Here is a 24,802-nt window from a genome sequence, read left to right as displayed (position 1 = left end):
AGGCCCATAAATAGTATATTATATTAGGACCTAAACCTAATCAAACATGGCCCAAAGCTTTTCGATCTTCCTAGTCTTTTCTCTCTCTCTCCTTCGATTCAAAGGATCGTCTTTGAATCCATTTTTACCCTAATCGAGTTTGGGGTTTTGGTAGGTACCATTGAAACCCTAATTTATGGCTATGGATTCTGCTAGAGATTCGTTAAGTAATTTACCAGATGAGATACTTGGCAAAATCCTGTCTTTGCTTCCGACAAAAGAGGCTGCTTCCACATCGGTTCTGTCCAAGAGGTGGAGGAATCTTCTGGGTCTAGTAGACAGCCTTTCTTTTGATGAATCGATGGTTTATCCAAACGAAGAAGAAGCTTTAAGTGGTTCACATCGCTTCTCTGATTTCGTAGAGAAGGCACTGGCTCTGTTTAGCAATTCTCCTCCCATGAAGAGGTTCACTCTGTGTCATGTACCTAGAAATGACTGCGACGATACATACCGCCGTTGGATTTGGACTGCTATGGAACGTGGTCTATTGGAACTACACTTGCATACTGATACATATGTCCTCCGTATAGAGACAGAGTAGTTCACGAGCAAGACACTGGTTAAGCTCACACTGTCAGGTGAATGTGTTGTCTTGAAGCTGAGCATGTGTTTCTCCCTTCCCTCAGATCACTTTCTCTCTTAACTGATTACGGGATTGATTTTGACAACCATTATCGGATTCTTCATGGCTGCCCTGCTTTGGAAGAGTTATTCATACGTGATGCTGTTCATGAATATCCGCCATGTTGCGGTTCATTCGTGAAAAATGCATCCATCAAGCCACTTGTGGTTTTGGTTAATCTTCCGGACTCTCACGAGCATCACGATCTGTCTTACTTGGAAGCACCGAGTCTAGTGTACCTTGACTATTCTAGCTATGTCTACGATGATTATCAGTTTGTTCATTTGGATTCGCTTGTCGAAGCCAGGCTGAGTCTCAAGTTATGGGATTATGGTTACAATTATGTTGATGATGAACCAGAGGAGGCTATATTTGGCGATGTTACACAACTAGTTGCGGGTATAAGCAACATCACAACCCATTGAGATTATCAGTTTTCCTTATTGAGATTCTGTTGTTTGTGTTGCCCATTCATGTTGGTCTCAATAGCGGATCTAGAAATTTTTTTTTAGGGAGTCATACTATATAGTTAATTTTTTTCTTTTGATGAAAACTATATGGTAAATATTACGAAGTAACTGAAAATACACATATAAAAGGTCTACCAGAAACTTTTAACTAAAACAGTAACAAAATTATATAAAAATCAATAAGAAAAGTGGTGGGTAGCCTATATAACATAAACAAAACAGGAAAAAAAGAAATTTATCATTGCTTCGACATAGATTTGAACTCACAATACAGCGGTCAATTACGTGAATGTCAACCAACTCTACCAAAACCAACAACGAATACATAGTAACATTTTTTATTTTTATATTTTGTGGGGGGTCATCTGACCCCGTTCATGTGAACGTAGGTCCGCCCTTGGTTGGTCTGGTTTCAGGGTCTTGTACATAGAGTAACAAACAAATGTGGAGATGCATGTGTTTGCATCCCTAAGAAGCGTCAGAGGAAGAACATCAAGAAGGGGAGGGTTGTAGAGAAGGAGGTTGAGAAATTGTCCTGTTTATGGACATGTCATGTGAAGTTACTAGAGGTTTCAGAGTATGGAGGCTCTTTTCAAGAGCTGAAACAGATGAGACATTTCTTGGGCAAGTTGGAATGTCTTCAAACTGTGAAAGTTGGTCTTGTTGCGGACAAAAGTGAGTTCTTGCAAGCTAATCTGCTGACTCTCCCTAGACTTTCATCAAAGTGCAACATCCTGTTCAGCTGACCTTTTCTTCCCTCGTTTTGATGTAGCAGAGTGAAACTGTGAAAGTAACTTAACATGAATTTGTGCTTATATACATATATATATATATATATATATATCATTGGAGTTAACTCTGTTTCTGAGATTTTTTAATATGTATGCCGTATGCGTTGTACTTCTTGATAGTGCTTATGATCTGAAAATACATAATATGAAGAGTGAGCTTACTGTGCAATGCTCCTACCATGGATTTGTTGTTGAATGTTGATTTAGGTGAGTCCCCATTTGATACTTAAGTTAAGCTGCTTTGAGAAAACAAGAGTGATACTTAATTTGTTTAGAGAAAAACAGAGAGAATCCTTTAATTGCAAGCAAAATCTGGTTTACTACCGTAAGAAATGATTTGAGAGATCCATACTTCTCGGTTTTGTGGTTTTTACCGAATGTCCAAAGTATAATGAGTATCACGAAGAAGCTTGTTTTGAAGCACCAAGTCTTGTCTACCTTAACTATTTTAGTTATGTCTTCAGAAAGTATGAGTTTGTTGATTTGGATTCGCTTGTCGAAGCCAGGCTGAATCTCAGATTATAGGGTCAACTAAAGATTATGATACTTCTGATGATGATGATGATCTTCTTCATGATGTTTATGATGGTGCTATGTTTGGTGATGTTACAAATGTAGTTGCGGGTATAACCAACATTACAAACCTTCACTTGTCCGTTAGTCTTTGCTACTACTTTTCCTCTCGTCTATTGATTGTATTTTTGTACTGTGGAGAATGATAATCCATTGTATATAAAAAAGCTAGCTAGCCAAGTCTCTCACTTATATATGGTTTTGGCTGTGATCATATATATAAATCAGGCGTTTCATTTCCGCTGTAAATCCATGCCGTTGTTCAAGAATCTCCTTAATTTATCTATTGAGAGTAACAAGGAAAATGATTGGCAAGTAATTCCACTTTTACTCAAGAATTGTTCAAATCTACACACATTAGTCCTCAAGGTATTTATCAATTTCCTTATTTAGATTATTTTTGTTATTAGTGTTGCCCATCATTATACATGTCAAATTGCTCTGGTTTCAGGGTCTTGTGCACAGAGTAACAAAAAGATGTGGAGATGCTTGTGCTTGCAGCTCTAAGAAGCATGCTAGGAAGAGAAAGATTGTAAAGAAGAAGAAGAAGGAAGAGACAACATGTTGTTTATGTATATGTCAAGTGAAGGTGCTAGAGATTTCAGGGTATGGAGGTTCTTTTCAAGAGCTGAAACAGATGAGACATTTATTGGGCAAGTTGGAATGTCTTCAAACTGTGAAAGTTAGTTTTGACGCGAACAACGACAACATCTTGCAAGCTAATCTGCTGGCTCTACCAACAAAGTGCAACATCCAGTTCATCTGATTTACTTTCCTTATATTTCTCATGTTAGAAGGCAATGTGAAAGTAACTTAAGATGATAATGATTATCATTAAAGTTGGTTATAACTGGAAAATTTTTCTCTATTATATTCGGCAACATTACACACTTACATAGATGTTAACAAATAACAACATAATGTAACTACTCTACTTAACTATTGCTAACGATTGTATTTTATCCGACAAGTTACGTCTCTTACTCACACCCTTTCGTACGTAGTAAGTCACATGTAACACATATATATGACATCGTTAAATGTACATAGAAACTATTACATAGATATGCTAATACAAGATTTAATTATGAAGTCCATGATAAGATCAAACTGGGTTTTTATTAATACAAGGCGATTTTTAAAAAAAAGGAAAGGCGATAAAAAGGTGATTAGGGTTTTTTGCTTTCTGGCCAAGAATGCTGCCGTCGGCGGCTTCTCAGGGTGACCCTGGGGCGGTTATGCCGGAGATTGTTGATGGGGTTGCAGTAGAGAAGGTGGTTACGGAGAAGGGGGTCTCGAGGGAGGTGTCAGGAGATGGTAGTTCGGGAGGTAGTCAAAATCAGTGGGAGTCTCGGGATGTTTCTTCGTCGGTTCCTGTTGCGACGGCTAAGCGTTCATTCCTTCAAGTTGCTCAGAAGCGTGTGTTTACTCGACAAAAGTTCGAAGTTGTGGAGGTGGAGGGTAAGGAGAAGGTTATCGTGCCTAAGGAGGTCTTCGCGGGTGCTAAACCGCTATGGGAGGATTTTGTGATAGGGAAGTTTCTCAACTTGAAAGCTCCTCATGTGGGTAAGATCCACATGATAGTGAACAAGATCTGGCATCTTGGGGATCGGTCTTCGCTGATTGATGTTTTTGCTGTTAATGACTATGCGGTCAAGTTTCGGATTAGGCATGAGGGTATGAGGCTGTGGGTGCTCAACCGGGAGATGTGGAATCTTATGGACATACCTATGATCGTATCAAAGTGGACGCCCTTTGTAGAGGAGGCTCAGCCAGCGTTGAAGTCGGTCCCCTTGTGGGTAAAGATCAATAATATCCCACCGAATCTGTTCACGGACAAGGGTGTGGAGTTTTTGGCGAGTGCAGTGGGAAAACCACTTCATTTGCACTCTACAACTGAGAATTGTGTTAGTTTTGAGGAAGCTAAAGTTATGATTGAAGCGGATCTGACAAAGGATTTACCGGTGGAGTATGTGTTCATGGGAGAGAAGGAGGGTGAGTTGGACTCTGTCATTACATATAGTTACCCCTGGCTTCCACTGAAGTGTGGATGTTGTAAAAAATGGGGTCACCTCAGTGATGCATGTATGTCCGTGGGAAAGGGGGATGTGGCTACGATTCAGCAATCAGAAAATGTTGGTGCACTTGTTCTGACTACCGATTCACGTGTCGCTAAAGAGGGGGATCAGGAAAGTGGTGTGATGGAGGATTCGCAAGAAACATCACCTGCTGAGGTTTCGGTACAGAAAGACAAGGAGGGTCTGGTGGTTAATCCTGTGGTCGAGGGGGTTGACAAGGTAGTGGTAGAGAAAGAGCAGGAGGTTTGGATTACGCCAAAGTCAACTCGGATGAGTCCAAGCAAAGTAAAAGACGTTGTGGTGTCTGATGGTGAGTCGCTGTTAAAAAATTCTTTTGCAGCTTTGGGGACGGATGTAGATGAGACCTGCTCAACCTGCAGTTGGAGGTTCTGTGGATCTGGGGACCCCACTGGTCACGGTACGTTCACGGAGTACTGCTGCTAAATCACAGAGTTCGACAGAGGAGCTCCCTTTGCGAACTTATTTGCCTCGACACACCAAAACGGCTCAGAAAACTGCTTCTAATCTTCCTGCACTTGTGACTAGGGACCCACCTAGAAATCAGGGGAGGAAGCCTTCATCAAACCATTAATGTCTGGGTTCTTATGGAATCTTCGTGGGTTAAATAAGACGTCTAAGCATTCCGTGATCACAGAGTGGGTGGAGAGGAGTAATTTTCAGTTTGGTTGTTTGTTAGAGACTAGAGTTAAAGAGGAGAAAGCTTTGCGGTTGGGGAAGAAGTTGTTCCCAAACTGGTCAATGTTGACGAATTATGAGCATAGTAGTAGAGGGCGTATTTGGGTGCTCTGGAGGGACAGTGTGAGGGTTGATCCTGTTTATAAAAGTGATCAGGTCATAACGTGTTCGGTGAAGTTGGAAAATCAGGAGGAATATTTCTGCACTTTCGTGTATGGATTACATACAGTGGAAGACAGAAGAGTGTTCTGGCAGGAGATTCGGGACCATCATGATTCTCCCTTATTTCGTAATAGGCCGTGGGTTCTGTTAGGTGATTTTAACAAAACTTTGGACATGGTAGAACATTCCAGGGTAGATGATAGTCCGTTGACTACAGTGGGAATGAGGGATTTTCAGGCTGTGGTTAATTCCTGTTCGTTGGTTGATTTAACTGCTCACGGCCCCTTGTATATGTGGTGTAACAAGCGGGATGATGACTTGATACTTAAGAAATTGGATAGGGTGATGGTTAATGCAGTTTGGGATAGTATATTCTCGCAGAGCTATACTGTTTTTGCTGCAGGGGGTTGCTCCGACCACCTCTATAGCCGATTAATGGTTCAGTGTGAAGCTATTCCTCAAGTTAAGCGGCGACCTTTTAAGTTTGTAAATGTTTTGACTGAAATGGAGGAGTTCTTGCCTCTGGTGAGTGACTATTGGCAGGAAACAGAGCCTCTGTTTTTATCAACTTCCACTCTTTTTCGCTTTTCTAAGAAGTTGAAAGCACTTAAACCTCGATTGAGGAGTCTGGCGAAACAGAGAATGGGGAATTTGGTTCGCAAGACAAAGGAAGCATTTCAAACTTTATGTCACAAGCAGCAAGCCAATCTGCAACATCCTTCACCACAAGCCATGGCAGAGGAGCATGAGGCATATAGAAGATGGGATTTCTTAGCAGGACTGGAGGAAAAATATCTAAAACAGAGGTCGAAGTTACATTGGCTTCAGGTGGGGGACAGAAATAATAAAACATTTCACAAGGCGGCTAAAGTGAGAGAAATGCAAAACAGTATCCGTGAAATAGAGTGTCATGATGGTCGTGTGGTGGTGACGGGAGAGGATATTAAAGTGGAGGCTGAAAGGCATTTCAAGGATTTTTTACAGGCCATTCCGAGTGATTTTGAAGGTCCAACAGTGGAAGGTTTGGAGAGTTTGCTGTGGTACCGTTGTTCAATGGCCGACTGCCAAGCTCTTGTAAAGGAAGTGTCGGGTGAGGAAATTAAGAAGGCTTTGTTTTCCATGCCGAGTGATAAGTCTCCTCGCCCAGACGGATACACTGCAGAGTTCTATAAGGCTACATGGCCGTTAGTAGGAAGGGAGTTTGTATTGGCAGTTCAGTCTTTTTTTGCGAAGGGTTTTCTCCCTAAAGGTGTCAATGCCACCATTCTTGCACTCATCCCCAAAAACTTGGACGCAAGGCAGATGAAGGATTATAGGCCTATATCCTGTTGTAATGTGCTGTATAAGGTGATATCCAAAGTTTTAGCCAATAGACTGAAGCGCATACTCCCAAAGTTCATATCAAGTAACCAGTCAGCTTTTGTTCAGGATCGTTTGTTGATTGAAAATATGTTATTAGCCACTGAATTAGTTAAGGATTACCATAAGGATACCATCTCCAGTAGGTGTGCGATTAAGATTGATATCTCAAAAGCGTTTGATTCGGTTCAGTGGACGTTTCTTTCTAAAGCTCTCTCTGCGATGCAATTCCCGCCATTATTTATTCATTGGTTAATGCTCTGCCTTTCTACAGCTTCTTTTTCGATTCAAGTGAATGGGGAGCTGGCTGGATTTTTTTGTAGTTCGAGAGGGCTTCGTCAAGGTTGCTCTCTTTCACCGTATTTGTTTGTTGTTTGTATGGATGTCCTATCGAAGATGTTGGACAAGGCTGCGGGGGATCGCTTATTTGGTTATCATCCGCGATGTCAGCATCTTGGCCTAACTCATTTGAGTTTTGCGGATGATCTTATGGTGCTTACTGATGGAAAATGACGTTCAATAAATGGGATTGTTGATGTTTTTGAGGAGTTTGCTAAGATATCAGGGCTAAGGATCAGTATGGAGAAGTCTTCAATTTATTTGGCTGGGAACGTCGACCCTTTGAGGGAGATTTTACCGTTTGTCGTGGGACACTTGCCGGTTAGATATTTAGGGTTGCCATTGGTCACAAAGCAACTTACTTATGCAGATTGTTCTCCCTTGCTGGAGCAAATACGGAAGCGTATTGGTTCGTGGATAGCACGACACTTATCCTGTGTAGGCCGTTTCAATTTGATTTCCTCTGTTATCTGGAGTGTGTGCAATTTTTGGCTTGGTGCTTTCTGCCTTCCTCAATATTGTTTGGATGCCATTGATTTGATGTGTGCGGCTTTCCTCTGGTCGGGACCAGATATGAATCCTAAAAAGGCAAAAGTCTCGTGGGACGTGGTTTGCAAACCCAAAGCAGAGGGGGTGGGGGGGCTAGGGTTGAGATCACTTAATGAAGCCAATGTGGTTAGTTCTCTGAAGTTGATTTGGCGTGTTGTTTCGAAGGGTAACTCTTTGTGGGTTCAGTGGGTTTATTCAAACCTGTTGAAACAGGGATCTTTTTGGTCAGTGCAGGATACTACGAGTGTAGGTTCTTGGGTTTGGAAAAAGCTCCTCAGGCTTAGGAGTGTGGCTGCTGATTTTTGCAGAGTGGAAGTGGGAAATGGTGAAACAACTTCATTCTGGTTTTATAGATGGTCGGATATGGGTTGTCTCATGGATTTGGTTGGTGAGCGCGGGGTTATTGATATGGGGATTAGTAAACAATGTTCTTTGGCTGAAGCGTGGACCCTTCGGCGAAGGCGTCGACATCGTGGGAACCAGCTGAATGAACTGGAACAAGCTCTGTTTGCTCAACGGGATGCCAGAGTGGAGGCTGCGGATAGAACACTCTGGCGAGGGAGGAATGATGTTTTTCGGGCAAGGTTCTCAACAAAGGGTACATGGAACCATATACGTACTGCAGGTAGTTTGGTTTCGTGGCACAAGGGAGTTTGGTTTACTCATTGTACTCCCAAATATTCCTTTTGTGTGTGGTTGGCGGCTCAGGATCGACTTTCAACTGGGGCTAGAATGGTGTTATGGAATAATGGGGCTGTGGGGACTTGTGGTTTCTGCAACTCTGCTCTGGAAACTCGGGACCATCTTTTCTTTTCCTGTGCTTTTGTCTCGGCTGTTTGGCCTGCACTGGCAAAAGGTTTATTCAAGGCTAGCTACACAACGGATTGGGTTTCGTTAATAGCTCATATCTCTCAGTCTCACCTGCCCTGGGTTGAGGGTTTTCTTTTTCGATATGTTTTTCAAGTGGTGGTATATACGATTTGGAGAGAGCGAAATGGGCGAAGACATGGAGATGCACCGAAGTCTGCTGATCTTTTGATAGGTTGGGTGGAGCGACAAATCCGAGACCAGCTTTTAGCCATTGGTCGCTTGGGGGATCGATGATATGATGAGGGTTTCCAACTTTGATTTCAGTCTCGTATTTGATTTTCAGCTAATGTTGTTTTCTAGTTTTTAGTTCAGTTTTTAAGCTCAAAATAAACGATGCACTAGTTGTAACACTGTAATTTTTTTTTTTGAATATAATTTAATATTATTTTCAAAAAAAAAAAAAAAGATAAGATCAAACTGAGGTCGTACAGGAGGAGCATCTGGGACAAGACGCATGCAAATCCCGACACTGGTAGCCAACCAACAGGAACAGACTCACCTGAAGTTGACATGGAGGATGTTTTGTCTGAGGATGGAGAATTCTTGGACGATAATGTGTCAGATGAAAAAAAAAAATATGTAGTATCTAAAAAAACCCGCTAGTAAATTATCGTATATGCATGCAATTTAATAAAATATTTTGTGGCAACGTATTTGTCAAAGAGGAAATTATAATCTTTCACCCTCCATTCGAAAACGTTCTTTCCGTACACACACCAACAAATCTCGATAATGTTCTTTGGTAAAAGTGAGATATCTTCACAGATCTCATCGCTCAACGACTACCTTCGCTCTTCGTCGAAAGTAAGATTGTTGTTTTCTTGTAATGATTCTTCTTTTTATGGTGATAATTGATCATTTTTCTTTAGTAACATGTTGGCTCTTGTTGACTGCTGTTTTTTTCCTTCGATGCGTCTAATCTCCGTTATATGTCTTAAATAATTCGGTAGGGGGATGAAACGTAATTTTGATTGATTACATTTTTTGTTGACTATAATTTGTATTAAACAGTGTCATCATCTCGATCTATCAAATCAACAAAAATACTACAAACAAATGATAAGTCTCTTTGTTAATTTGGTTAGAGATGACGATGTATAACTGGATACAAATTATAGTCAAATAAAAATAATATAACCAATCAAAACCATATTTTCATTTGGCGTAGAGTGGACATAAAGCACATAAAAGAGGAAAACAGCATTCATGAAGAGCCAACATACAATGATAGAGACTTACGAGATCCAAGCCCATATCACCATACACCAAAAAAAAAAAAAAAAAATTGAGAATGATCAACTGTCGCTACAAGAACAAAAATCATTCTAGGAAAAAAAACATTACTTTTGACGAAGAGTGAAGGCGATAGTAGAGCAAAGACATATATTTTCTTCTTCTTCTTTTTATTTTGTGTTCTACTTTACCAGTTTACCCCATTTTATAGATAGATTGGGTCAAGTAGGTTAAACACATTATAAAATGTTTATCTTGATATATTTTTTTCCACAAATATATTTACATTTATCTTAACTGTATTCATTGACTAATACCATATATTTCTTTATTAAGAAACTCTGACTATATACATCTTATTTTTCTATTATATAAAGCTTGACTTTCAAAATTAGTCATTAATATGATCGTGACACATGTAAAATATATAGACAAAATGTTGACTTGTGTGAAATCTAAAATTGTTAATATATTTAAAGATAAAACGGGAAATTTGTTAAACTTATCTGAAAATAAAAATAAGTCAAAATAAGTAAAAAAAAATCATATATTTTTAAAAATGAAAAAAGAATTTCTTCATAATTCTATTTTTGAATTAAATAAATTTAAACAAAAAAACTGTCAATATACAACATTATTAACCTAACTCTATTGAGAAAAATAATAATATATTAATATATTATTCAGAAAAAGAGGTACAACTTGACAAAAAAAAAAAAGAGGTACAACTTCTTTATCCAATAACTTCTCACCAAAACTTCACACATGGGAAACTTCATGTGGCATATCACAAAAAATGCCATTGCATTTTAATTAATTTAATAACTAACAAAAGAAATTTTTTAATTAGTTTATAAAATAATAAAAAAATATTTTCAAAATTATTTAATAAAGTTATTTAACAGATTCTATTTATTGTTTCAGAAATCTTAGAAAACAATAACAAACTTTTTAGAACAATTATAAAACTTAATTTTATTTATAAAAAACTAAGATTAAATATTAGCATATCTAAATCATTTAATAATGACATATATATTTTATTTCACCAAAAAAAAATGACATATATATTTTAAAACTAAGATACAACATTGCTTATATTTTTAAAATATTTCTATACACTTATTTAAGCAATGTTGTTATAACTTTAACCAGCTTTGATGTGGCATATTACGAAAATGCTTTTGTATTTTAATTAATCTAATAACTAACAAAAAAAATTACATTTGTTTACAAAATAATAAAAAATAGTTTTGAAATTATTTGACAAATTCTATTTATTATTTCAGAAATCTTAGGAAATAATAACAAACTATTTAATTGACTAAAACTTATTTCTATACACAATATTCACTATATAAATAATACTAAGTGTATAATGTTGACAATATACATATACATAATCTAATTATAATTTTCACATATAAAGTTAATATATACTAACATGTTATACCAATAATTGCAATGGTGTTGATATTAACACCAATTACTATTATAAATTTGGTATATTAAGATCTCTAAACACGATCACATCAATTTGTAATACCAGATCATGGGTCAACACATGTTTTGTTGAGTTTTTTTTTTAAAGACTTTACCGAGTTTATAATTAACGAATTTGATATTGCACCCAAAGCAAAATAGTAGTACCGACTACGGGTCAAAATCGGAGTAAGAAATTAAGTAAATTAAATATATTATTTTAGAAAATGTATAGAATATATAAATAAATTTGGGTGAATTTGCCCAATAACCAAAACAAAAAAACCATAGTATAAAATAACACCATATTTGAAAAAATTTAAAGATTAGGATGAGGGTATAACAAAATTACCATTTTAGTGTTTGTAGGTGGTGGAGAGCATGGTGGCTCTTGGTCAGAGACAGTGGCCGGTGGCCGGAGGCCAGCGGTTGGAGAAGGTTGCCGGAGGCGGTGGCCGGAGGTGGTCGCCGGAGATGCTCGCCGGAGGTTGTCGGCGGTGGTATGGTGGCCGGAGATGCTCACTGAAGATGCTCGCCGGAGGTGGTCGCTGGAGATACTCGCCGGAAAGGGTCGCCGGAGATACTCGCCGGAGATGCTTGCTGGAGGTATGCTCGCCGGAGGTTGTCGGCAGTGGTGATGAGCGGTGGATGGAGGTAGGGGTGGTGGTTGGAGATAGGATAATAGAGGGGTAAAAGATGTCATTAATACATAAAATATAGAGTATATAGTAGATACATAGTTACTATGGTTAGTTTTTAAATTCTAGTATTTTTTTGGGTTATACAACCCAATTCCCCAATAAATTTTCTACTATTATTTTGTAACAAACAAATCTAAATTTACATAAATATTTTCCCAAGCTGTTCACTATCTAGTTTATACATTATTTTAACACAAGTCTTAATATTTTCAGTTTGTAACTCAAAATATGTATTATATCCTTTCCTTTTCTCAAAAAGGACACACAAAAAGATATAAATAATTGACATATCTACATGAGGTGTCTATAAAAAAAAACATTATTTTCTTCGAAGGCAAAAAACATGGGAAAAGATCATGTATTGATTTGTATGATCAGCAAAACAAGTTATTAAAAGCTCTCAGATGTAGAAACCGTCGGATAAGCATGGACCCACAGACTTAAAGAGAATGTGGCGCTCACTAAGAGGTGGAGCTCGGTGCATAATACATACAAGCTAAATATGATAAGCAATTTGCTAAATTAAATGACTACCGTTCATGAACTTCTCTATTTAGAAGATATCTACTTGCAGTTAAGATGATGAGACACTCTAGCACAACAATAACTAAAGTAATAAATTATTAATAATTGAACATATATTCAATAGGGATCTTTCAAATATATATTTTGTATATTTGTTGAAATTAATTCATAAATAAACAGGAAACTTTAAATAATTAATTTATATTTTTTTCAGAAATTACCTGATTTTGTTTTTTACTTTTTTTTTGGTTTTTGGTTAATTATATAAGATATAAAAGTTTAAATTGTAAACCATGTTTACATCATTTTTTTTGTGAAAATGTGAAATTGATTTATCAACAAAGAATAATTATAGTGGTTTGTGGTTTAGTGGTTAGCTTAGACCAATCAAAACAACGCAATAAATACATAGTACACGAACCCTTTCAAGGTTATTTGTTGGTTCTCATTCCAAAAGAGAAGGGGAAAATTCTCAAAAAAAAACCAACTATTTAATATTTGCCAGAAAAAACATGAACTTTTTTTATTGTTAGAAAAATACGCAGACTATTTTTTAGTTGATAAAAATACACGAACTATTATTTTTCCAGTTTCTCCTCGTATCTGTTACGACCGTTAACGGTATTGTGACAGCATTACTATTTTTGAAAAAATTCCAGAAAAAAACACAAACTATTTATTTTTTGCCAGAAAAATACATGAATTTTTTTTTCTTTGCCTGAAAAATACATAATTTTTTATTTCTTATTTTCCCAGATCATAACTCATAAATTTCTCTGCTCTCTTGAACTTCATTCAAGTTTTTACTACTATTTAGGATAACTAAATTCAAGAACAAAAATACACAATTAGATTAATCGAACATTATTTGTTTTCAAATAAGAATAACTATTGAACATTATTTGCTTTATTTGTTTTCGTTCGGCTTAAAAGAACATTATTTGCTTCAAATAAGAATAACTAAAGTTATAAATAATTAATAATGCTACATATTCTAAATAGGGATGTTTTAGATATTTGTTTATAAACTTTATATATTTGTTGAAATTTACTCATAAATAACAGGAAATTTAAATAATTTGGGATGGTTTTGTTCTATATTCTTTTTGGATATAACATTTGTTATTAAATATGTATTTTATGAATTTTGTTTCCAATATTTAGTTTTTTAAGTGATAAAAAAATTATAAATTTAAATTATTTTTGGTAAAAAAGCAAATTTAAAAAAGGTGAGCCAAAAAATGACACTTTGTACAAATCCTATAAAACTAGTGGAGAAGAAGAAGAAGACATTAGAATTGAGAGGGAGTAGTAGTAGAAGCAGTGAGATGGTACGAGCTTCATCGTCGAAGAAAGGTGGATCAAAAGGAGCAGATAAAGACGATGCAGAGTCGAAACAGAGGAAGAGATTAAAAACCCTAGCTCTCAATAACCAACTGCTCTCTGATTCTCCGGCGAAATCTAATTCATCTCTCAAACCTTCAAAGCAAGTTCTGAAACACCATGGCACCGACATCATCCGCAAGTCTCAGCGCAAAAATCGTTTCCTCTTCTCCTTCCCTGGACTTCTCGCTCCTATCTCCGGCGCCACCATCGGCGATCTCGATCGATTGTCTACTAAAAACCCTGTCCTTTACCTCAATTTCCCCCAGGTTAGGTTTGGTTAGATCCCTAAATTGGGTCACTTGTGTTACGCTATGTTGAGGCGTTACTGCTGCTTTATGTGTTCTGAATCGTTGAAAGTGTTGGTTCTTTTAGGGTCGTATGAAGCTTTTTGGGACGATTTTGTATCCTAAGAACAGATACTTGACTCTTCAATTCTCTAGAGGAGGCAAAAATGTCTTGTGTGATGATTATTTTGATAATATGGTTAGTCTCTTTTTTTACAGTTCATTCTCTTTTTCTGTGTGTCTTGAACTCTAGAGTAATTTTGGCAATGCTTATTGTGTAGATTGTGTTCTCTGAGTCATGGTGGATTGGGACAAAAGAGGAGAATCCTGAAGAAGCTCGTCTTGATTTCCCTAAAGAACTGGCTCAGGTTGGATACATTTTCTCTCCAAGTCTTTAGTTTTCACAGAGATGATGTTGATATGATAAGAGAAGTACTCTTTCTTTGGTATTAGGCAGAGCAAACGGAGTTTGATTTCCAAGGAGGTGCAGGAGGTGGAGCTTCAGTCAAGACGCTAGCGACTCCTGAAACTGGTAGCCAACCAACAGAGACAGATTCACCTGAAGTTGAGATGGAGGATGTTTTGTCTGATGATGGAGAATTCTTAGACGATAAGATTCAAGTAACACCACCACTCCAACTTACACCAGTCCGACAGTCTCAGAGAAATTCTGGGAAGAAATTCAAGTATGATCCTTTCAACTTCTTCACTAAGTTAAAAACACACTCTTTTGAGCTAGCAATGATACGTTTATCTGAAAGTCTCTGCTGTGGATTTTGATGAGATATTAGATTCATTTCCGGGGAATCACTTCCTGTTCATTTGATTTGTAAATATCTCGTGGTCTAGTTTTTTTGTGTTATCCTTAGGTTTTTCTATTGGTTGTGTATATACATTTGCCTCTATGTGACTAGTCTGTTTCGTTCTCCTTTCTAAGATCTGTAGTTTTCCGTTGATGGGAGCTATCTAAGTAGCTATCAGGTTTAACAACCTTTCTTTAAACGTGTCTTGCAGCTTTGCAGAAACTTCTCCAGAGGTCTCCTCTGATGAAAGTGAAGGCAATTATACATCTGATGAAGATGAGAAAACTCAGTTGAAACCTGAATCTTCAACAAGAGGCCGTGAGGAATCTCAAGATGGTACTACAGCATCAGCTAGCAAGTTGCCTACAGAACTCCCGGCAAAAATGGAAAAACCAAAGTGCAAAGACAATAAACTCGTTCAAGCTACGGTGGCTAACCTTTTCAAGAAAGCTGAGGAGAAAACAGCTGGAACTTCCAAGGCGAAGAAATCGTCTTCAAAAGCTTAAAGAACTCTCTTCCAGAAGAAACTAGAGGTCTGTTGTTCTTTTTTGCTGGGAGAATGAACAGTTTTTAAGTTATGTTTGTGTGAGATGGAGAATGAGAAATTGCTACGAGACTGATGATTATGTTGCACAAAGCAAGAATTGGATAATGGATTCATCATGCTTAATCGATAGTTTGTGTTCACGAGTTATGTATAAATATCATCTCTGCTCATTTTAATACAACAAAAGCAAACCGTCTCTCCTGTATCTATACTGAGTGATCAAGACAATATACCTTTTATCATTTTTTTTTTCAAAATTGAAACATCATTACACTTTACTTCTTCAACAGATCCATCACATTGAGCATTAAAAAAAAACTAAGAGGATCCATTCAGGAACTTGTCGACTCTATGATTAGTTGCAGATGAGAGAAACTTCATGCAAATAGGAGGTTTAACTCCAGCTATAGCAAGCACTGAACTTGGCAAAGTCCAGATTCCATCTCCACATATCAAACCAGAAGCCACTGCTGTTGCAAAAGCTTCAGCCTTTGGCGCATCTAATCTCTCCCAGACAAACAAAATAAAACTCCCCACGCACATGTCAATCGCAAAGTAAGGCCCTAAGAAAAACGGTATAGCCATAGCCATGGGAAGAGGAACAAACCTTCCCCACCTGTTACCAAGACCATCTTTTACTACGTTAATGATTATGGCTACACCAAAAAACGCGTAGCACAGCACAAGACAGTCTCTTGGTAGAGACGAGACGCCTTCAACACCGAGTTTAGCCATACTTCTGTACACAGTAGCAAACGGTGCAGGGTACTCGCTGTTTGGGAGGCCGAGATCATCAAACGCCTTGTAAAAAAGCCAGAACACGCAGGGCGAAACCACGCAGCCGATTGCTGTTCCTATCACTTGGCTCACAAACATGGCCCTTGGAGATGACAATGTTAGGTAACCGGTCTTAAAATCCTGCGTCAGGTCTGAAGCTGTCGACACTATGTTCATCATGACTCCACAAGCTGCTAAGCCTGCCAGAAGACCTCCATGATCAGAACCAGCCCATGCTCCAATTGTGAATATGGCGAGCTTTCCATAGGTTGATGCTAGTGACCAATCAGTGAGTCCAGCTCCATAAGCATTGCAGAAAGCTAAGATAGGAGCAAAGACATAAATGACCAGAATGTAGTACCATCGCAGCTGAGAGAACATGTGAGGGAGTATAGCTGTAGATACTGCAGATATAACCACATAGCCTCCAACAGCAAACCAAGAAGGTATTTGGTCCTTGAGGAAGAATCTTGTTCGGCGTTGGTCGTCATAAGATATCTTTGGGGTTAATGGGGAAGCAGGAGGGTCTTCTTCTTCTTCGCGTTCAAGAGAGGTTCTCGAACCAGCTTTACCTCGGATCTGCGAGACTAGTCCTGACAGGGTTCGGGTCAACACCTTGCAAAAGTTGTACAAACCATCTCCTAGGATCATAGCAACAGCTATGAACACCTGAAGAAGCCAAAGGAAAAATGTTTGAGCAGAAGCGGCGTACTAAGAGAGTGAGTGATGGAGGAGTTTACCTTGTAAGCTTGAAGACCGCTCATGCTGCTAGAGTCAGCACTAGAAGGGAACCAATCTCCTTTTCTGGTTTCAATGAGAGGCCACATTAGTCCCCAAGAGAGAATTCCACCCAATAGAAGAGAGATGTTGATTATGTATGGGCATATCATACCAACACCTACATATGTTGCTGAAAAATCAAAGTAGAACCTGTGGAGACAATAAAATCAGCTTATGAGCCAAAGACAAGAAAACAAACCAGTTAATGAGCTAAAAAGACAATGTAATATCATAATGCTTACTTATATTGGTAAGCTCTGAGTCCAAAAGTAGGAAAGCTGTTAAACCCACAATTTTCACCTGCAGTAAAGAACCATTGGAAGAAACCCCAAAAGAAGCTGAAGGAGAAGAATTTTCCCAACACTCGGACTTGTTTCCTGCATACAGAGAGCACAAGTCAATAAGCAGAAGAACTCAAAAATGTAGGTTAAATTTATGAAACTGGAAGTCCCATTCATACTTAGCTAGCTTTGCCCCTTGAGGAGTATGAAAGCTGTTGATAAGATGAGCAGTTGCAGTGCCACTTGGGTATGGTAGTTTGAAGTCAATTATCATTATCTGCAAACACATATGGGTAACTATAAGAATTACATCAGTTGCTCAATCTCTCTCTCGATATTAACAGGAGAACAAGAAGAAAGAAACAGAATAAATCAAAACCTTTCGAAGAGGAACAACAGAGAAGAGGCCAAGAAAGCTGACAACAAAGAGGAAAGCTATAATCCAACCCAAAGAAGGGTCCTTAACGCCACGGAAAGCGTCTCCTGATTGGTCAGCTATTCTTTGGCTCATTGCAAATAGGTAAGTCCCAAATCCTCCTGTTGCAATCAAATTTAGCCAGAAAAGAGAGAAAAATAAGGGTCAGGTGAATTATGTGTTGAAGGAAAAAGTCAAAAGACCTCAAAGATTTTGTCTTTTTATAATAAAAAGATCACAACACCGATATTGATTCAAAATATTGACTTCTTGTAGATGGAGGGGTTCTTGTTTATATTACCGCTAAAGGCAATGCCTGAGGAAGCAACAACACAAGTCTGAATAACGGTGTTCTCTTGTCTGGTAAAAGGTTGTTTCAAAAGACCAGATTTATGAAGCATCTTAGTCCATGTCTTGACGAAGAAGAACCCCAAAAGACCAGCAGAGACATTAAGGGAAGGGATGATTCCTGTAGTGAGGTTAAGCTTCATCACAATGAAGCTAAACAAAATGCTTAGCGCAAAGCTAACCACAAAAGCTCTAATTGTTAATTGCTTCTTCCACGAAGGAACCTCTCTGCTTTCGAATATCCCTTCCACAGATTCTTCCACTTCCTCTCTGTCTTCTTCTTCTCTTTGGTATTCTCTTCTAACATTCTTGTTACTCTTAACCCTGTCTAATTCAGGACTAAAACGAGTCTCTTGCAACTCATGTTCCTCACTCTGACGATCTCTGTCAGGGGTTAAATCTCCCCTATTCATGGTTTTTCTCTTTAGATCTGCGAAAATGAGAGAGATGGTGAACAAGAAAGAAGAAGAAGAGAAGTAATATATTGTATGTAATAAGGACAAATGAAGATTTTTCAGAGAGAGAGTCAACTTAAGACTTCTTCATCTCTCTCATCAGACAATGGTTTATAGTTTAACTACTTTTTTTTTTGTTGCTTAAGGCTCTTGTTGTCGCTATCTTGTGACTCGTTTCTAAGAAATTGCAACCTATGTATTTTGGTCTTTTTAATAATTTTTTCTGCATTTATTTAAGTATTTAATTACTATATATATATATATGTTACTCCGTCAGTTTCATAAGATCTTTTGAGTAAAAACACACATATTAATAAATAACTACTTTTAAAAAGTTTAATCAATATAAATGTATAATATAAAGCATTAAATAAATCTAAAAGTTATATATAAATTTGAAAACGTTTTATATTCTAAAACAAAAAAATTTCACAAAACATTCTATATTATAAAACGGAAAGAGTACTCTGTAGTTATGTGCATACCACTAAGTGAAAACATATACATACCATAGTTGTTTTTTTAAAGTTTTAACGATTATAAACATACCTACATTTAAAACATGTTTACATCAGATAAATTAAAAGAAAGAGAAATCATGTTCACTACATGATTGCAAACATTTTTTTATTTTAAGTATAACATGGATATTTTTTTCTTTTGGGGAAATTCTCATTCCATCCCATAATTTAAATAGACATATTTTCTGTTTCGGAAATTTTTGGTGCTTCCCCATAAAATTCAGTTTCGGGTTCCCAATTGTCCACCCCTAACTACATAGTACATACTATGTAAATACAATATTAATTTTTTTAAAATCAATTCATAGATAATAATTCTATAATAATTATTAATATATTTAAACTTACAACTACATAAATTTGTGAAATTTTATGTAGAAGATTGTAATAATTAATTGAGTTCAGAGTTATCCTCTAATTCCCAACCCAAAATGGCATTTTTCTCAAGAGAAAATGATACAAAAAAGTCTCAAAAATAAATATAAAAGCAATATAAAGCATAAAATAAGATCTATAATAATTATTAATATATTTAAACTTACAACTACATAAATTTGTGGAATTTATGTAGAAGATTGTAATAACTAATTGAGTTCAGAATTATCCTCTAATTCCCATCCCAAAATGGCATATTCCTCTAGAGAAAATGATACAAAAAAAGTCTCAAAAATACATATAAAAGCAATATAAAGCATAAAATAAGATCTATAATAATTATTAATATATTTAAACTTACAACTACATAAATTTGTGGAATTTTATGTAGAAGATTGTAATAACTAATTGAGTTCAGAATTATCCTCTAATTCCCACCCGAAAATGGCATATTCCTCTAGAGAAAATGATACAAAAAGTCTCAAAAATAAATATAAAAGCAATATAAAGCATAAAATAAGATCTATCTAGTATATCTACAACATGTGAGGACCACCACACTTTGTCCAAGTTTACGAATCTCTTTAAAAAGTTGATGAAGAACAAAATTTAGTCTTCTTTACATGGTACAACAAACAAGACACAACGGCTACTTGATCAAATCTAGCATCATCTACACGTGTTTCTATTGTTCACTCCAACAAAGAAAGCAACAGCAAATAGAAAAGAAAAAAAAAACAAATCCTTAAAAAACAAAAAAAGTTCTGATAACCTTATGCAACCAATCCAATCATGTGTATGTATGTGTTCATGTTCAAATCGTTTTTAATCTCTCTAATTAAGTTTTAATTAAACAAGCAGTGGTCTTACTTTGCAAATCTCAACATTAAAGCCTGAATCCATTAGAAGTAGAAGCCAGGCTCGTTGCTGTTCCGATAATCTATCTTTCTCTGATTTTACTTCCACAAGCTTAGCTTCACCTTCATAACCATTCTCCTTGAACCGCCATAGTAGCAGATCAGGCATTCCACTGCACCAGCTCCTATAGTCTTGAGCTAAATGCCGGCACAGCGATGCTACACACACACCTCCAACACAAGCCACTGCTGCTCTCAGTTCCTCTAATGTAAACCGCTCCCAAGCCACTCCCCTGCACGCTGTTCCACGGTGTGTTTCATATGATATGATTAGTATTTCTTCAGCCATTCCGTTTGCAACTTTCTCGAGCTGAGATTCTATCATTTCCTTCCTGGTTAGATAAAAGGATTCAGTCTCTAAGTCAAATGGAGCAGTCTGCACAAGGGGAACAAAAAAGAATCAAATGAGCACTTTCATTTCGTTGCGTGAAACAAGTAGTGAGCTTCATTAACCTGGAATCGGGTTTGGAAAACACCCGGGACATCGGAAAATAGAATGTCCCACATGATAAGCCCAAAAATCGTTAACCAGATGCTACTCTCTGTATGAATTCCTTGCCATCCTCCTCCTTCTCCACTGTAATACTGTAATGCGAGCTGCTCAACTCCACATTGTTCTCCGTCTTCCCCATAAAACCTGTTTCTCATGCCAACTTCACAATTCAATGATCTCCCTTGAATGGTAACCTGAAATGCAAAATTGGATGTTTGAGGGCAAGATTGAACGGGAATTCTATTTTCTATATCTTTCTTATCTTTGGAGTAGAACAACAACCTCAGGGATCTTCTTATCGTCGAGACTTGAAAAGGTGGGAGTTTTCCAGCGTCTTGGAGGTTTTGCCAGACGAAGAATGCGCCTTTGCAAAGCTACTCGTGAACCAGCACGCACCCAAGGATCTAATAGTCCCTGCTCTGCTACTGTAAGGCTTTCATTTGGACGTCCCATATGCTCCAAGTCTGTTGATAACCTGACTGTCCAATATCCTCGTCTCCTGTCACAATTGAAACAACTGAGCAACCGCCTCAGTAGATAAGCTGCTTGGTTGTACCTGCAACCACAGACACAAGTTTCAACAAGCAAAAAGACAAAGAGAATCTGAATAAGTCAAAAACAAGATGAGTGTTTTCACATGCCTCTTGTGATTCTCAAGAAAGGAAACTCCTAAAAGAACCACCTTTGAGTAAACCCATGGCGCGGTAAAGCAGTTAAATGCAGCATGGTGCGCAGAATCCAAAGACGAACTGAATATGCGGGTTTCCGAAATCATGATGCATTTCAACACTGTCCGAGAATCCTCAATGTCAAGAGATTCATCCATCAACTGAGCCACTTCAATGGCCTGTAATTGAAGCTTTAAGATAGAGTAGACAAACAAGCCTGTTTTTATTCTCAATATAGACAAGTAAACACCTCTTCATATGCTAGAAGCTTTGTCCGATTTGAAAATATTTGCTCTGACCCAATGCATTTGTAACTTGGGTATTTGATAATACCGAGATCCAGTAATACAAAAGAGGATAAATCTTGCTCTCCATTGAGGAAGAAAAGCCTCTGCAACATAAAACCAGATTTATTTCCTAAAATAAAGTTGATTAATATCTGCAAGTAAAAATCCAAAATTCACCTCAATACGCCATATGAGAGAGTCTGCTGTACTGGATATCTTAGCACAAAGTCCTGTTTTTTCTAGAATCATTGTTGCTAGATTTATCCTGAAAGTTAAACAACACAACTCAACCTTAGAGAGAAACAGAAACTGCTACAAAAGGAGAGAGGCTTCAAAAATCTTATTACAAAGTGTTGCAGCGGGATAAATATGAGAGTATATGTCGCTGCATCACAAAGGACTACAAACAAACCTCGTTTCATCATTATAACAAGAGCAAAATGAATAAATAAGGTCTCTCTTTCTTGAGCCTCGACTGAACACCTGGACCACCAATAAAGCACACCATATATCAAGCAAACCAATAAGAGAACTACAACCTTTCACACAAATACTTCCAATATACAGAGCAATATCTCTGAGTTAGTGTGGTCCAACCTTGTTCATAGATAAGATATCACGAAGTTCAGTGACGTTTAGCAACTCTATGATCTCCTTCATTTTTTGGGAATCTAGTTCATCTGCGTCCTTCACTGAGCTCATAAATCCCCTGACTGAACGTCATATAGATATAAGCCTTTTCTAATATGAAAGTTTAGCAACCAGAAGAATTTCTTAGTCTGTGTCTGAACGTGTTGACAAGCACATATCATTTACCTGTTAGATCCTTCACGGCTTGAAAAGAATCAGACACCTCATGGTATGAAATATTTGATAGCCTAAACCAAGGTCCTGAACAAAAATATCCAAACATTTCACAAAATTATCATAAAGCGCATAAGGACTGAACTTAGTGATTCAAGCAAGAGTGTTTCTGGGACAATTACAATAGCAAAGAAAGGTATCTGTACAAATCAGACTAGGGTCGTGGCCACCAGAAAAGCAACTACAAATTAGCAAAGAATCCAGCTCCAGTTGCCCAGACACAGCAACTGGGAACATATAGTTTTCAACAAAACCTAACATCATTCTACCTACTGTCCATCAGAATCTAATCACTGACCACTGCAGTTTATTCGAAACGACAGAAAACAAAGTGTTTAGACACTAACAAATGTATGAAAATAGGTAAGAAAGGGACACTACTTGTTCAACATCGCTTCATTCATAGAAGTTTGTCTAAAAACAGTTACAAATAAAACGAAATAAAACTACAAGGGGTAATGCAAAACCGAAATCTAATAATGTCTATACCTTTTCGTGTGTAAAGACGGACAAAAAGTCTTTGGCTATCTTCGGAAAGAGAGGGGAAAGATTCTGTAACCAAAACAAGGAAGAAGAGTGTCTAACAGTAAATCAATCATTCCAACAACATCAAGAAGGAAACCCAAAAAAAAATCATATGTGAAATACCCAAGAGTGCCCTTTCATCGGCTGTGAATAGGTGAGAGCAGCTTCTTAGAACCTCTTGTAGTATTACGTTGAAGTTAAACTGGTATCTAGTTGTTTTAGGCGGAAATTGCATCTGATGCTCAACAGCCTGAAGAACTTTCTCCCAAATAGGTCTAAAATCTTCATAAAACTCACATTCCTTCCAACCATCAGATGTCATCTTGTGACAAAGAACTTTAATGGGAACAGCTTCAGAAGAATTCTTCGGAACAGATGTTATTATTCCCTGCAAAGAATGTAGAGCAAGCACAACAAGAAGTATATCTTAACTTTTCAACTTATATCAGAGCAAGCACAACAACAAGACATATAAATCAGTCACCAACCTCAAACTTAAGGTCATACTCATCGATAAGCGGAGACAAGCACTGGGAGATATCTTTAGGTATATACCCAAGCATTTCAGAGTCTGCAGAAACAACCTAGTGTGAAACGACAAATACAATATTTTTTAGTAGCCAACAGATAAAGAGACAAGAATTCACACTCAAGAAGACAATAATGTTAAAGGAAAGGATAAAAACCTTTATAGCATTCCGATCCTTAATATTCTCAGGATGTCTCAAAAGACAAATGTTACCCCCACTTTCTAAATTCAGAACATCACTAAACTTCCTACCAACTATAAAGGTATGAATAGCATCACCATTGGCTTCATCTAAAGTCACAGTTTCCAAAATCTCCTCATTTCTTGGAGAACATGAACCATCATCAACCTTGCAGCAAATGGAGTCACTAGGCTCACTTCTTTGCACCAAACTGAATCCAGAAGGTTCAGAATCAAGTATTGGTTGCTGCTGGGTACAGATTGCAAGACCATTTTCAGATCGTTTTGGCACTGACAAGAAACTTGACTGAAGAAGAGTGGTCTGAGTTAATCTCCGTTTCTTCCTCGTGGATGGACTCAAATCATCTGAGGAAGTTGAAAAAGTTTGTTAATTTCAAAATCCCTAATGAAGAAGATGAGACAAAAACAACTCCTAAAAAAACCACCAGAGAATTTGCTCGGGTCATCGAGAGGAGCCTGATTCTCCGAGGAACGACCGTCGTCTCCGGCTACTGAGATTAGATCGTCTACCTCGAGATTCAACGAATCCTAGGGGAATTTTTGGGATTAAAGAGAGTTACTTTGATACGATTGAGGGAAAATGGGAAAACTTTGAGGGGAAAAGATGGATACCGGAGTAGGAATGGAGAGAAGAAGGTCGCGATTAGGAAGAGACCGCCGACGTTTTCCGATGACCCGGAGCAAGCTCTCCCGTCCGGTGAGCATTTCCACGGCGACGTACGCGGGAAGTTTTGAGATTGGCGCTACAGTTTCTCTCTATTTCCATTTTCGTTTACCATTTTAATATTTTGGTTGGAGATTGTCTTTTTGATTTTTTGTTTCATTTTTTTTTTTGGTCATTTTTTTTTCATTTTAAA

General features: G+C 37.4%; 3 protein-coding genes and 1 pseudogene across 15 annotated transcripts; 2 read left to right on the top strand and 2 right to left on the bottom strand.

The window, feature by feature from the left end:
• The first annotated feature begins 107 nt into the window (after nt 1-107).
• Nucleotides 108-3,345, top strand: LOC104759834 (F-box/LRR-repeat protein At1g48400-like; annotated as a pseudogene).
• A 10,200-nt stretch (nt 3,346-13,545) lies between these two features.
• Nucleotides 13,546-15,766, top strand: LOC104758135 (DNA-binding protein RHL1). Its single transcript, XM_010480955.3, has 5 exons — nt 13,546-14,141; nt 14,248-14,358; nt 14,441-14,527; nt 14,613-14,845; nt 15,174-15,766. The coding sequence occupies exons 1-5, from the start codon at nt 13,731-13,733 to the stop codon at nt 15,466-15,468; spliced, it is 1,137 nt and encodes a 378-aa protein (XP_010479257.2). The 5' UTR covers nt 13,546-13,730; the 3' UTR covers nt 15,469-15,766.
• Nucleotides 15,767-15,788: 22 nt separating this feature from the next.
• On the bottom strand, nt 15,789-18,789 carry LOC104758136 (putative metal-nicotianamine transporter YSL8). Of its 2 annotated transcripts, none has more exons than XM_010480956.3 (6): nt 18,064-18,789; nt 17,727-17,884; nt 17,527-17,624; nt 17,309-17,443; nt 17,027-17,216; nt 15,789-16,955 (listed from the first exon to the last, which is right to left on the bottom strand). In XM_010480956.3, exons 1-6 carry the CDS (start codon nt 18,521-18,523, stop codon nt 15,828-15,830), a joined length of 2,169 nt encoding a protein of 722 aa, XP_010479258.1. In that variant the 5' UTR covers nt 18,524-18,789; the 3' UTR covers nt 15,789-15,827. The 2 variants fall into 2 exon arrangements, with proteins under 2 accessions (XP_010479258.1, XP_087351825.1); XM_087495699.1 differs by having other exon boundaries at nt 17,527-17,644; nt 18,064-18,649.
• Nucleotides 18,790-20,206: 1,417 nt separating this feature from the next.
• LOC104758133 (fanconi-associated nuclease 1 homolog) lies at nt 20,207-24,794 on the bottom strand. Of its 12 annotated transcripts, none has more exons than XR_015586973.1 (15): nt 24,558-24,794; nt 24,371-24,473; nt 23,902-24,290; nt 23,704-23,799; nt 23,339-23,603; nt 23,180-23,242; nt 22,643-22,717; nt 22,424-22,539; nt 22,239-22,309; nt 22,004-22,091; nt 21,790-21,930; nt 21,554-21,718; nt 21,154-21,427; nt 20,832-21,065; nt 20,207-20,754 (listed from the first exon to the last, which is right to left on the bottom strand). XR_015586973.1 is itself a non-coding variant. In XM_019239216.2 (15 exons), the coding sequence occupies exons 1-15, from the start codon at nt 24,648-24,650 to the stop codon at nt 20,311-20,313; spliced, it is 2,658 nt and encodes an 885-aa protein (XP_019094761.1). In that variant the 5' UTR covers nt 24,651-24,794; the 3' UTR covers nt 20,207-20,310. The 12 variants fall into 12 exon arrangements, 6 of the variants coding, with proteins under 6 accessions (XP_019094761.1, XP_010479255.1, XP_087351821.1 ...); XR_015586974.1 differs by having other exon boundaries at nt 20,207-20,710; XR_015586976.1 differs by having other exon boundaries at nt 21,513-21,708.
• Between the last annotated feature and the right edge of the window lie 8 nt (nt 24,795-24,802).

Source organism: Camelina sativa, chromosome 17 (genome assembly GCF_030686135.1).
Source record: "Camelina sativa cultivar CO46 ecotype springtype chromosome 17, ASM3068613v1".
NCBI lineage: Eukaryota > Viridiplantae > Streptophyta > Magnoliopsida > Brassicales > Brassicaceae > Camelina > Camelina sativa.
Note: the sequence above shows the minus strand (reverse complement) of the source record. Positions and strands in the feature narration are given on the sequence as shown.